The 14,791-nt window shown below is 40.8% G+C and overlaps 1 protein-coding gene across 4 annotated transcripts in view; it reads right to left on the reverse strand.

The window, feature by feature from the left end:
• Positions 1 to 7,305: 7,305 nt before the first annotated feature.
• ECPAS (Ecm29 proteasome adaptor and scaffold) overlaps positions 7,306 to 14,791 on the reverse strand; it is an 82,798-nt gene continuing 75,312 nt past the window's right edge. For all 4 annotated transcript variants that reach the window (XM_087822828.1, XM_087822827.1, XM_016213708.2 and 1 more), the window contains 4 exons: positions 12,961 to 13,066; positions 12,666 to 12,754; positions 9,184 to 9,255; positions 7,306 to 7,586 (listed from right to left, as the gene is read on the reverse strand). In XM_087822828.1, coding sequence (XP_087678954.1) covers positions 7,447 to 7,586; positions 9,184 to 9,255; positions 12,666 to 12,754; positions 12,961 to 13,066 — 407 coding nt within the window. In that variant the 3' untranslated portion in view covers positions 7,306 to 7,446. The remainder of the gene's footprint in view (positions 7,587 to 9,183; positions 9,256 to 12,665; positions 12,755 to 12,960; positions 13,067 to 14,791) is intronic.

Here is a 14,791-nt window from a genome sequence, read left to right on the forward strand (position 1 = left end):
CTTTCTCATCACTGGCATTTTATTCCTGTTTCTCTATTTCGATCAATGTTATCCTTTGCCTCCCAGGTCTCCATGTTTTGAAAGTGGCATGGACGGTGATGGTAGAAATGTCGTCGCGGGCGATACCTTATGTCTCCCCCTGCGTAGTGGCCCAGGGAACACTTGTCAGTGTTGCTTCCCCTGCGGTACTTGGGCAGCAGAGTCCTTGCTTTTCTTGCTAAGAGCACCGTTTTTCTACATCACAGGAGTTACTTCTTATTTATTTGTTAAATTATTTCTTAGAGATTTCTCTGCCAAATTTTATATCTAACAAATTCTCTACAAAAACCTTATTATACTATTGCAAGAGATTATTTTAAAGAAACTTACATTTTCTGTGCTGCTCTTAAGACTAGCAAAGAAAACACAATTTGCCCTGGTTGGGTGGCTCAGCTGGTTGGAGTGTCGTCTATATGCCAAACGGGAAGCACCCAATGTTTCTCACATCGAAGTCTCTCTCTCCCTCTCTCCCTTCTTCTCTCTCTCAAATCAACAAAAACATCCTCAGGTGAGGATTTAAAAAAAGAAAACACTATTTTTTTTTTTTTTTTAGAATGAAAAATCAGCCCAGTTGCCTGGGAATTGATATTTTCTATTGTTTAAAAATAGTGGCCAAGAAAAATTGGTCCTCTGACCTAAAGTCTCTGCCACCAACTCCACATACTGTTTTATGATGTACTTCATAAAGTTCACTAAGTGCAAGAAAGAATAAATGCATCCACGTCAAAAATGTTAAATGTACTACGTGGAAAATCAACAGTGCAATTCATTTCTTTCTAAAGTATTGACTGTTAGCTCCGTAACTAAAAATACCAAAGGGGAGCAACTGAAATACTGTGTAAATTTAAATCCTGTTTTGGGGAATACCTATTGTCCCTGAACAATTTAAAAGTTTAGCAGCTATATATTAAAGTGGTTTGAAACTTCAGATCCTTCAGGGATCATGTCCCAAAGATCCAATTATATCAAGTTTTTTTAAAAGTTGAGACAAAGAGTGAACCACAGTTTCGCCAAAATAACTTCAAAGAACTCATAAAAACAAAGTCTTCCATTCCTCCCTGTCCATCCTCGCTATATCAAGACACTGGTACTTGGATGATTACAGTGTGGAACATTTAACAGTATATAGAGAAAAGATATCCCTAGGATTCTAAGATGTGTATTGTTTCATTTGTGAAACTACTCCCTAGTTTTCAGAGATCCAGGGAAGAAAATTTACTCTTTAAACCACTTGTCTCAACAAATAATCAGAATTGTTACTCAATACGCACATGTGGAGAGGGCCTTAAAGCAACGAACCCCCAGTAGCAACGAACACACCTAGCACCCAGATATTGCTTTCCAAATACAATTCTCAACTAAAAGAAAACCCAGCTCCTTCGAGAAATGGCCGATACCAAGGCTGGAGCAGGAAAAGGGCAGGATGGGGCACCTTTCCACACAGAATGTAAGGAGGCCTCAGAGAGTGATCAGGATAGTTCAAAGGGCCATAGATGCGCCCTCGATGAGGCCCATAGGCTAAGTCTGGGACTATTTTGAACATCAAAATAAATAATGGTAAAAATGGATTATAATCCACAGAATTAAATAAGAATGCATGAGTTCTTGAAAGGAGGGAGGGAGGGAGGGAGGGAGGGAGGGAGGGAGGGAGGGAGGGAGGGAGGGAGGGAGGGAGGGAGGGAGGGAGGGGGGGGTTGTGGTAATAGATTACGATAGGTAAAATGCTATAGTCGGTCAACTTACATACCACAGTTGTCATAGGTAAAAGCTGAATGAGAAACAGAATATTTACATGGTGTCAAAGTATCTCACCACAAACTACGTAATAATTTCCAAAACAAGATAATAGTAGCTTCAAGCAGGGAAACCTGGAGGAGAAACACCTCACCCTCACCAGTAATGGCACAAACGGACTCTACCTGCCTTCTGGTCGATGCACTGAGGACACTGCATCACTTCTGTGGTTTTGCTACCAAAACTACGTAACCCGAATCTGATCATGAAGGAAAGCCAGACAAAATTAAATTGAGGAATTTTGTGCAAAATAAACACACTGTATTTCTAACTGAAAAAGTCAACATCAGGAAACAAATGGGCTAAAAGGCTAAGGAATGTTCCAGGAGATTAAGGAGATGACAGCTACGTGCAATGATGCCAAGTATGACCCAGCACTGAGTACTGTTAAACCAGGAAAAACTGAGCTCTCGAGGACATTACTAGGACAAAAGACAAAAATCAAATATTGGACATGTTTAGGAAAATAGATGAAACCTGAATGGGCTGTGGATTAGACGATAACACTGTATGAGTTAAATTTCCTGAGCTTCATAACTGTACTGTGGTTATGTGAGACAGTGTCCTCGTTCTTAAATACCAAAGTAGTTAGTGTTAACGGGGCAAAATGTCTCCAACTTAGCCTCAAATCGTTCATAAAAAATGTTTCTTAAAAGTTCACAAGGTGGGGGGCAGCAGACCTGGTGCCCAGCGGGCATGTGGGGCCTCACCCTGTGTGTCGCCTCTCTGCACCTCACCAGGACAAGGGGGGTGAGGGATGGGGACCTGGCCAGGGGTCTCAGGACCTGGGTCCCCGCTCCCCTAGGCGTCCTGGCAGCTGGGTTCGCCATGTGCATCAGCTTCCCCACGGAGCACTCGCCCCCACCACGGCAGCTGGGCGTCCCGGGCCTGTACTGAGGCCTCGGCATCCTGCTCCACCGCTCTGTCCCCAAGGCAGCCGGCCAGTGTCTCAGCAGCAAGCTGCTGGGCACCTGGGCACTGGCGCGGCCCGAGGCCACAGTGGTCGTGTGCCCCGTGGAGACCATCAAGGTGAAATTCACCCACCACCAGACCTCCCCCAACTCAAGAATCTTTACATAATAAATATACATGACCTAAAAAATAGAGCCCCAAGATACTTGAAATAGAAAGTGATAGAATTAGGGAGAAATAGACAATTCGACAATAGTTGAAGATGTTGGTACCCTAGATAACTGGTAGAACTAGACAGTGTCTCAACAGGATACAGGATACTGTTTGGTTGTTAGACATTTTAATTGTCTTCCCTTTGAGGCTATTTCAACTGTTATAAACCAGCCTGTGTGTGTCTTTTGGTACATGTAAGTGCACATTACTCTTGGGTATATACTACGGAGTGAAAACATTAAGTGATAGAACACGTTTAAGTCACCTTCAGTAGATAGTGCTCCACAATTTTCCAACATGGTATGAAAATTTAACCACTATAAGAAATATCAGCTTCCTATTGCTGCCTAACAAAGTAACCTTAGTGCCTTAAAACAATAACCATTTCCTTATAGCCCATGGATGTCTGGTTCAGGAATTCTGACTGTTTAAGGGTCAATGTCTGTGAAAGAATGTGTAGTATGAGGTTGGCAAGAATTTTTGGATTGGAGGGTTTTTTTCCCCTTTAAGTAGAAGTTGGTTTGACCTGGGGTCAGAAAGAATGGGCTGATACTCTCAGAATGAAAAGGCTCAGTGAAACTAAAAGGCAGGATACATCTGTGATTAAACCTAGAAATTCAAAGAGGAAGTTGTCAGGGAATTTACAGTCTAATATTGACAGTTACATATAAAAAGGACACCTAGCCCTGGCCAGTGTTGCTCAGTGGTTAGAGCATTGGCCAGTACACTGAAGGGTCAAGGGTTCAATTCCCAGTCAAGGGCATGTATCTGGGTTATAGGTTCAATCCAGGTCGGGGTGCGTGCAGGAGGCAACCAATCAATGTATCTCTCACACCAATTGTTTCTGTCTCTCCCTCCTTCCCTTTCACTCTCTAAGTATCAATGGAGCCCGGCCGGCGTGGTTCAGTGGTTGAGCATCGACCTAGGATCCAGGAGACCGAGGTTCAATTCCCATCAGGGCACATGCCCGGGCTGCAGGCTTGATCCCCAGCAGGGGTCATGCAGGAGGCAGCCGATCAATGACTCTCTCTCATCATTGATGTTTCTCTCTCAACCCCCTTCCTCTCTTTGAAATCGATAAAAAAATTTTTTTTAAAAATCAATGGAAAAAATATCCTCGTTAGGATTAACAGCAGCAGCAAAAAGAACACCTAAAAGCCCTCAGATATTATGCACAAATATACAGAGGGCCCATGACAGCTTCTCCCCAAATGACTCAAAAGATTCCAAGCACACTCTGGAATTAATGAACAAGCAGAGGCAGGCGGTTGGGCACTTTGGTTTTTAAAGTATAACTAGTCCATGACTCAGAAGCGAAATGATTTTCGTAGAGAACCAGTGAAAAGCAATGCACTCCTTCAGAAGAGCTGGTCATGAAGCCTTTATTTACCACTTTGCATCTTCTTGGGCACGGGTAGGATTTCCCTTTCAGATAAGACTATCACATGCTTAGCTGGCCGAGTACATATTGCAGAGGATTCTATGAAGACTTTGCATATAAAATACAAAAATCTGTTACATATACACCCATTAACAACCGTTTGTACATTGCAATGAATGCCAATGTCAAAATAACTCCCTGTACTTAACGAGCAGCATGAACATATTGGGGCAGCGGCCGGAAGAAACACCCCCCCAACCGGCAGTGTTCAGATCAACACGGTCACATCTTTTTTTCTTTCCTTTTTCTTCTTAGTAAATACACAAGTAAAAGATAGCAGGGGAAAGCAATGGGGATTTGGTGGCAGTCCGTTTCATCGTGCAGGTAAACTGCATCACAGGCAGACACACCGGCAATTAGAAATCGGACGCAAACAGTAAAGAAACTGCTGCTCTTTATCACCAAAAAGACAATGTTATGCCACTTCCATTGTTTTGACCAATCGCCAAACTTCAGGAACTTCCTTTCCACAAATCAATACATTTACGAAGATGTATCTGGTGTACTCATTCCAGGAACAAGGAACTCAGTAATTGGACTGTCTCAACCAGCTGCCTGTATGACAAGTGGCACTGAATATTCCTAGGGGAAAAACCATAAACACCTGTTCCAGACAGCTTTGGAAAATGACAGAAGACAGAAACGTGCACGGTCCTCCCATTTGTTCACCAGTGTCGACATTCCACAGCCATAAACTGTTTTTAACCCTTTTAAATACATTTGTGCACACCTGTGCACACAGGCTGCCTCGGGAGACCATGGCTCAGCCTTACTTGCTGTGCAAAAGACGTGGCTGGTCAAGATGAAGGCATGAAGTATATAAGTTAGAAAGCTGAGAGAAATTAATTCACTAGCACTAAGCACTAAGGTTCAAGTATGTTAGCACCTCTCTCAGCACCATGGGAAATTCCCAATGTGAAATAACAGAAAGTTTAAAAAGCATAAAATTTGATGAGGCTTTAACATTTCCTATGGGCCATGAGCACAGTTCTTGCCCTGACTCTTAGTTTCTGATAAAAACCTGACCTACCCTGCATGCTTGCCTAGGAAGAGCAGCCCAGGTACTGAGATAAAAGTCAGAGGGCACTTAGCGGAAGGGGGAGTACTGATCAGGAAAATACTGTGAAGCCGTAGCTTTCTGAAAAACATCCAAAGTTGATTTTTCCTTAAGCAAAAGCCATTCTCAAGCGGAAGTCCAAGACGGGTTCCTTAAAACTCATGATGCTACTAAAACTCAATTATATTTACTAGCAGCTAAGAGGATGTTTTGATAATAAACACTTAAATTTTCATTTGTAAACCCCTTTCCCAATCAGAAGCAACCTCATACAGCCAAGTTTAGGTACTACCTATGGCACTGTTTTTCAAGCTGAACAGTAACCCATTTATGAGTCAGGAAATAAATTTAGTGAGCATTTAAAATAGAAGGGGTAAGGGAGGGATCAAAGTGTATCACACACAGAGTCTGAATTATTTCATGAAACATTTATTTTAAAGATTTCATATTCGTTCTCTCTCTCACACACACACACACACACACACTCTCTTTGTTCTGAGTCAAATGTGAAAAGTTAATTTTTACTGTGGGTCACAGTCAACAAAGTTTGAAATACATGGCTCAACAGAGACCACCAAAAATAATGAACATGAACTTTTAACCCTGGTGTTAGTGTCAGTAAGGGGTCAATAGTGAGTATAAATCAATTTTGTGCTTGGTATCCAAGGTGAGCTACAGTGCTCTCAGTTTACCTTAAACTTGTTTCCCCCTTACCCTACACCCTCAGGCAGGGGCATGAGCAGTACAAGCGAAGGAAGAAACCCTAACTGTAATAATTTACTTTGCATGGTATCAAGTATTCCCAGATGGCGATTTAAAATGCTTTCCTTTCTACCTTAAAATCACAATGTTAGCATAAAAGTGGGTATAAAATTTTAAGTGGCTTTTATGGTTTTGAGGTTATAAATGGTCTAAATCATAACAGTCACAATTTCATTACTGGTTTGGGTTTTGCAAAATAAGCAACCACAGACAGAATGCGCAATCTTGTCCTAACTACCTGCATCTGCCTGCAAAAGGTCAATCAGCCCTGGCCCGTGTGGCTCAGTTGGCTGGAGTATCATCCATACACTGAAAGGTCGTGGGTTTAATTCCTGGTCAGGGCACATACCCAAGTTGCAGGTTCAGACCCTGGTCGGGGCACATATGGGAGACAACCGATCGATGTTCATCTCCCACATCAATGTTTCTCTCTCTCCCTCTCCCTTCCTCTCTCAATAAAATCAATAAAAAAAATAAATCCTCAGGTGAGGATTTAAAAAACAAGAAAAAAAAAGGACAATGAACTATCACATGGAGACCAAATTCTCCCTCTCAACCAGTAAAGATGCTAAGCAATTATTTTCTAAAAACCAATCATCTAAACAAATGACAAGGCCATGCTCAGCTTCTGAATTTCAAGAATCCAATGATGTCAGTTCAGTTCAGTTCAGTTCAATGTGGTTCAAGGACTGTTGTGTGCACTTTGTCTTGGGAGTGTCTCGGGTAGGCCAGGGTTAGCCCTGATTGGAGAGCAGGTGGTCAAAGAAAACTTCCTGGGCAGGTCATCAAACACCCGGATTCCAGCCTTAGCACAGGCCTCAGAAAGGAAGCTCTGTCATTGCATAGCCTATTTCTTCAGGTGTAAAGCACAGGGGTTAAACGTGATTTACAGAGTCCCTTCAGTTCTAAGATTTTTATCCAGCTTGCTCTACAACTTTGTCTATTCCTTTAATAATAGCTTTAGTCTTTTCATAACTATTCCCATCAGTTTCACCCAAAACTATCTCTGGAACATCCATGTTCCATTAAGCTCACTCAGCCCAAATATTTGAAATATCAAATAAAATAAAGCTAATAAGGAACAAAATTTTAAGGCATTTTTTTTATTTCAGCCAAGGAATGATGCATGCTACAGATTAATCTTTACTTTTCCCACTTGGTTTTTCAAAGAATACCACCATTTCAACCCCAATGAACATGGCACTTGTTTGTTTCCTCCCCTTCTAAATTATTCCAGATTTTCAAGTGTTTTTTTCAGTAACGATGCTTTCTCCTGCAGCTCAGGTCTGCTGTCTGTCTCCATAGTTGCTAAAGACTCAATCAGGAGTGCTCTGCATTCAGATGTCAAGCTTTCCCACTGTTTTGATTCTGAATGGAAAGAGAAAGAACAAAAAAGGATTCCTCACAGAACAAGAAGGCAAAAAATGCAAACTAGTCTTTCTGCTCTTCCTTCATATATCATATCCCCCAATAAATGCAAAGCAACCTCCTGATAACAATTCGGTATATAACAATCACAGGTTCAATAGTGTCCCAAACCCTAACTGCCGACAATAACCTGAGAACAGGGAGTCACATACTCTGCTTCTGCTGGTGGACAGAGAGAATCTAGGGATGCTGAAGCAGAGGGAAGTAGGAAGGCCGAGGCAAAGCACAGTGACAAAAAGGCCATCAACAACACAAAAAGCCTCTTTAAGGTATGTTCAGTTAAAAAATCTTGAGCCCAGCCGGGAGTGGCTCAGCAGTTGAGTGTCAACCTAGGATCCAGGCGATAGGGGTTTGATTCCCGGTCAGGACACATGCCCGGGTTGTGGGCTCGATCCCCAGTCGGGGGCATGCAGGAGGCAGCCGATCAATGACTCTCTCATCATTGAAGTTTCTATCTCTCTCTCTCCCTCTCCTTTCCTCTCTCTGAAATCAATAAAGATATATTTCAAAACAAAAACAAAAACAAAACCTTGAGTAAATTTCACAATTGCAAAGTCAGTTTCAACAGATGACATTTCATTACTTTCTTTAAGGGAAGCATCAGAGAAACTCAGAGAGTAAAGATCCTAAATCTTAATCTTACTTATGACATTCTGCCACTTTCTAGTGATGTGGTTTCAAGCAAGTTACTTCACCATTTAGCCTCATTTACTCATCTAGAATATAGTCATGCATATTTGGCCAACGGTATGAATTCAGTGATCTAACTAGGAGCCCAGCTCTTTCAGTTCAACAAGCAAAAAGGCATTACAAAGTGGGCAGTGTTACTGAGTCTAAATAGCCTGTTTCATGGAGCCCCAGGAGACGTGCTGTAATTGCTAAGCAAAAACAGAGAAGTAGAAATTGCAGATATACAGGACCTGGAGAAAACTGCTCCTTCTTCCCCATTCTTAATCCATGGGGTTAAAATAATTTAAAAAAGGAGGCCTCTGTTTTAAATCAGTAACAGATACACCACTGGAGAAAATGTTTTCTTTTACCATTGATACAACAGGCCATTAGAAGAAATCTTCTTCATAAGAAGGTTAAAAAAAGAAAAACAGGAAAAAAAGTAGGATTAAGAAAACTGCTATCAAATTAGATGACTTGGGTGGGTAATTGTTAAAATGCTTTCCTACCTCCACTTCTCTGTGTGTCATTCTGTTTATTTGTGGACAGTGAGCTCTACTATGCACTGTCAACCCCGTGCCATAATAACCAAGATTAAATCAGAATTCACACTGGAAACAAAAACTATTATTCTAGGATAACTACAGCTTCATAATACATAAAAAGTATAAAAATAAAATTTAAAACACTTAATAAAATTGAAAGGTTTTAGCTTTGTCTCTCCCACGTGGATGTGCATATACATTAATCTGTATTTTAGAGTCTATGCTTATTAAAAGCAAAAACAGAAAATAAAACAATTTCTAAAGCATATGCCATAACACATCCTGGCTTTCTGACCCTCCAGTCAGAACTATCAGGAACTCACCTTCAAGCCTTTTAAGCAGCAATTCTACCACAGATAAAGCTTCTGTTCTCACAGACGAGTAAGTCTTGTTTTCTAAGAGGAAAATCACATGATGAACGTTATTTATCTGCCTTGTAAAGAAAAGCTCCAAGATTAAGTCAGTGTTACTGGAAGATGTTCAGAAATTACAAATTCAGGGAAAGACACACCTTTTCTTAAGTAAGGTCCCCTCTCCGTGTTATCTGTCATTAAATACTTGAAATGTACTACGTGTCCACATTCCTTACTTTAAAAAAAAAGTCAAGCAAATATATAAATCACCACAACAAATGGCGGTATTTAAAGGACCCATTTTAGAAGTGGGAATTCAAAAGACACTATCTCAAACACATAGTCATCTTCTCATAATGCCTACAAAAGCTCTTCAGGTTTGCATGAACTCCTCATTTTAATGAAATTACACAACCCAGGGTCAAGGCCAAATTGGGGACACCAGCCTGGGACCCTATAAAGACTAGTTTCTTAACTGCCAGTTCTTTATCCAAAAGCACGCTACCTCCAAGATTTACAACTGAAACAAGCTTCCTTGATATCTACTCTAGACACAGCATCTAGTTCACGGTGAAATTGTCTACTGAAAAAATTAACACAACCAAATCTGCCGCAAGGAAAGCACAAGATGAGCTTATAACATCCTGTTATGCTACAAAGTACAGAAGGGCTTATAGTAATAATGGTGACCTGTCAACAGGACATAGGAGTTAGCTTGAAGGAGCTTCCACTGGCCAAATCTGGGACAATTTGAGCAACAAAGTAATTAAGAAAAATAATTAATTATAAATCAATTGGGGGAAAAGGAATACATGAATCAAATCGATAATAAAGAAATAGGGAGAGGGAGGGATCTTGCTTATGAGAGGATGCAACTGTAAATAGTGTGAGTTAGTGCTGGGGTTAGAAAGTCATCTTAGTAAAAACCAGTTCAGGGAAAATCATCAATGCATGCTAGGTCCAGAAGACATTCTAAGGAGGAGCAGCATGTCTGCAAGGCCTTAAGTGTCTTCTCCCAGACTGCTTTCTTAGATACAGTTTTGAGGAAGAGCAGGTTATTTGAATGGTCTTAAAGTATGTTCCCACAGGCTGCTCATTAGACACAAGGGGGGAAATAGTAACTATACAGCAGAGAAAACTGAATAGTACCTTGACCAGGTAACCAAAATTAACATCGCCAGTGAGGGCAGATGGACACTGTGTGCCTCCTGATGTGAGGCACGTCACTTACGGAGGGAGTATCCCAACTGGGAAGTCATGACCTGGATCTAATCATGAAGAAACATCAGATAAACACCAAATGAGAACCACTCTAATTAAAAAAAGACTGGGGGAAGAGAGGAACTTTTCTTCAAAACTGTCGATGTCATATAAGACAAAGAAAGGCTGAGGAAGCGTTCCAGATTAAAAGAGAATAAAAAGATATGACAACTGCATTCAATAAATGATCCTGGACTGAATTCCTTAATGGAGAGGAAGGAAAAAATTCTATTAAAAAACATTAGTGAGTCTACTGAAAACCTAGAATATGAATGGTAAAGAATTTCATTTAAAAAACTGCATCGCCCAGCTGGGCGTGGCTCAGCAGTTGAGCATTGACCTAGGATCCAGGTGATCGGGGTTTGATTCCTGGTCAGGGCACATGCCTGGGTTGCCGGCTCGATCCCTAGTCGGGGGCGTGCAGGAGGCAGCCGATCAATGACTCTCTCATCACTGATGTTTCTATTCCTCTCTCTGAAATCAATAAAGATATATTTAAAAAAAAAAAAACCTGCATCAACGTTATACTGCCTAGGTGCTAAGTGTACTGGGTGATGTAGGAGAATGCACACTAAATAACTTAGGAGCAAAGGGGCATGGTGTAAGCAGTAACTTTCAAATGGTTCAGAGAAACTATGTATATAGTAGTGCGAACGATAAAGTCAATAGGGCAAAATGTTAACAGGTAACTTTGGTTAAAAGATATATAAGTATTATACGTACTGCTGTTTGTTATTGCCTTGACTGGGCCCTTCAGCAAGGGACAGTAAGGAAACCGAGGCACAGGCTGATGGGAAAGTCACCCTTCTCCATGGCAGCCCAACCTCCCCGCCCTATGGGCCAGTGTTGTCTGTGTCTAAGAGCTCAGCCTAGCAAGTCATCAGGCTCAGGTTTTTGTTTATGCAGCTTTTTTAAAAATTAAGTTTATTGGGCTGACATTGGTTAATAAAATTATATAGGTTTCTCAAATACACGATTCTATAATACATCGTCTGGATATTGCATTGTATTTACCACCCAAAGCCAAATCTCTTTCGGTCACCATATACTTGACCCCTTTACTATCCCTCCCCCCGTTTCCTCTGGCAACCACCATCCTAGTGATTAATTTATATATAGAGAGAGAGAAACATCAATTTGTTGTTCCACTTACTTACACATTCATCGGTTGACTCTTGTTACGTGCCCTGACTGGGGACCAAATCCACAACCTTGGCGTACGGGAACAATGCTCTAAACAACTGAGTTATCTGGCCAAGGCTATGAGTTTCTGTTTGTCTTGTTTTTCTTTTGTTGCTTTCAACTTCATATCATATAGCTCAACAACAAAACAAACAATCCAATTTAAAAATGGGCAGAGGACCTGAACAGACACTTCTCCCAGGAAGACATACAAATGGCCAAAAGGTATGTGAAAATACGCTTAACTTTATTAGCTATTAGGGAAATGCAAATCAAAACTACAATGAGATACTACCTCCCACCTGTGAGAATGGCTCTTATCAACAAAGCCAGGGATACCAAGTGCTGGAGAGGCTGTGCAAAGGAGCCCTCATCACTGCTGGGGGAATGGAGGGTCCTCAAAAAAATTAGGAATAGTTACCACATGACCCAGCAACCCCTCCTCTGGCTATCTCCCTGGAAATCTGAGAACATTTACACAAATATGCATGCACCCTTATGTTCACTGCAGCATTATTCATGGTGGCCAATACATGGAAACAGCCAGTGTCCCTGATGGACACTAGAATAAAGAAGATGTGGTACATGTACACAACGGACTACTACTCAGCTATAAGAAAAAATATTGCCATTTGTGACAACATGGATGGATCTTGAGAATATCAGGCATATCAAAGTCAGATGGAAAAAGTCAAGAACCATATGATTTCACTCCTACATGGGATATATATGTACTATTATTGCAACTTTTCTGTAAGCTTGAAATTATTTCCAAGTAAAAGTTTTTAAAAAAATACTATCACAATGATTATTCTAATATAGGTGTTAAAATCCTATTATAGTTCCAGGTTAATATATTCCAGTTTGGGCATACATACTGAGTACATTAAATAGGACAGTTCAGTAGTGCCATAAACTTAATTCCTAGCACAAGGTAGGAAATATCTGAAGCTTAGCTCCTTGACCTTTAAAATTAGGGCTCCTTATCAAAGTCAGTTTACCACACTCACCTAAAGAATATGTGATTGATTTACAAGTTTCAAGGAGAATTTCAGCCAAAGCCTCAGGATCGGCATGTTCTTCTTCCAAAAGCATTAATCTATAAAAATCGGAAAGCAAGATACAAATGCCAGTTTTAAGAAATATTCCAAAACTTTTGTGGCACAAATAATTTCTATCTGCATGTATCACTTTATGATGTCACTCTAGCATTTAGTTTTAAATTTTAAGAAGTTCATTGATTATATATAAAATGCTAAGCGGGGGAAAAGACAAAATAAATGACTAAACTATAAAGCAAATTACCCCTGAAAAAAGGCATTCATTGACTGTAGGACTCCTAGCTGTACTTTCCATGTGCTGAGTTTCAGCCGTTCACACATCAATTTGCATAGCTCCTGCCGATAACAACCTGGGAAAAAAGACAGAATGGGACAGAGCAACAGGACAGGGAGTGTGAAGGAGCAAAAGACAGAGCAAGTGAGGGACAGACCGAAGGACACATACAGGGACAGACAGACATAGAGGGGCAGAGAAGGGTGGAAGAGAGGGAGACAGAGAGAGGAGGGGGAGGGAGGAAAAAATAAAACAAATGCCTTTAGTTAAAGCCATGACATTTCAGAAAACAAAACAAAACAAAAAACTCCACGGTGACTTTGTGGCCAATTACCAAACAAATTCCCCTGATCAGAACTTCCACCATGAAAGTCCTATATAACTGTTCATAAATGTTCATTTTCAAAGCAATATCCTTCTCCAAGGAACTGACACAGAATCTTAACCACACTCCCCTTTCCTATAAAACACCCTGAAGGACAGCCACAAAAAGCAGCACTCTGGAGGCAGGGAGCTCGGGACAGGCAGAAGCTTCGGCAGGTTGTGTACCTACCAAAAAACAGCAGCGCTCTACACCAAACCTGCTACCAACTACACTTGTAATTACATTCTATAATTAATAGTGCACTAACTGATGAAGCAGGAGTAGAAAACTCAACAAAGTCATTATTTTATAAATGCTGTAAAATTTAGTTCAGTTCACATATGTAAAGATAGATGGGATAAAATGTACAAGAATTCTGCACTGGAATTGCTTCATAAGAGACTGTTAGAGTCTTTTCCTACTACAAAGAAACAAAAAGCAGAAATTGTAGGTGATACCTTGTAAGATGTATATGAGAAGCCAATGTATAACAGTTAAATTCTCAAAGGCCTTGGTCTTCCCCTCAATAACCGGCGAATGAATGCATGCTTCTATGCCTTACACTAACATAAACTGCTGCTTTGTGTATGTGTCATTTTTATATAATTCCCTACTTTTTCTACCCCAGTCAAGAAAAAGTCAGTAGTCCTAATGGCATCAAAAAAGTAGATTTCCACTGCAGTCCATAACTGATGCCAAGACATAAGACCACTTACAAATCACTGTCTTCTGGGAAATCTTTCCTGCTCATAGCAAAGATACTTTCGAAAGCTCACAAAGAACGGCAAGGCGCAAAGACAACCTTAAGTCTGACTTAGACACACCCACGCACAGGTGATCAGCACACTTTTTGTAACATCCAAGCATATTAAGACGTTTGGTGGGATACAGCGCAGAAGCTAACACAAGGCAAACTTCCGGGAAGCAGGGTCTCAAGTTCAAGACCCTGTTCAAAGGACTCCTAGCTGCAACCTAACCAACAATAAAGGTTTACTGTTCATCTACTTAATCCTTTGGAAATACATGTCCAATTCTGAAAATCTCTCAAAAAGTTCCAAGGTTCTCAGTGAAACAGAGATGTGACTTGCTTACTGAAGATTTGTTTACTTACAAGGCCATCAATTCTGAGATAAAAGGACCCCACTAATAAATTCTGTGGATTCCTCAGAGAACAGTATCACAAGGAAGGGTAACAGAATTCTTTTTACAATCAAACTATCTATATATCATGGTTGTTAAGGGCTGAATATGTCCCACAAATTCATATCTAAGTCCTAACCCCAAGAACCTCAGGATGTGACTGTATTGGGAGGCAGCATCTTTAAAGAGGTCATTAGGACGGGCAGGAATCCAATATGGCTGGTGTCCTTATAAGAAGAAGAGATTAGGACACAGGGACACAGATGGCTATTTATAAGCCAAGGAGAGAGGTCTCAG

The sequence above is a fragment of the Miniopterus natalensis genome, chromosome 12, assembly GCF_054644295.1.
Source record: "Miniopterus natalensis isolate mMinNat1 chromosome 12, mMinNat1.hap1, whole genome shotgun sequence".
Taxonomy (NCBI): domain Eukaryota; kingdom Metazoa; phylum Chordata; class Mammalia; order Chiroptera; family Miniopteridae; genus Miniopterus; species Miniopterus natalensis.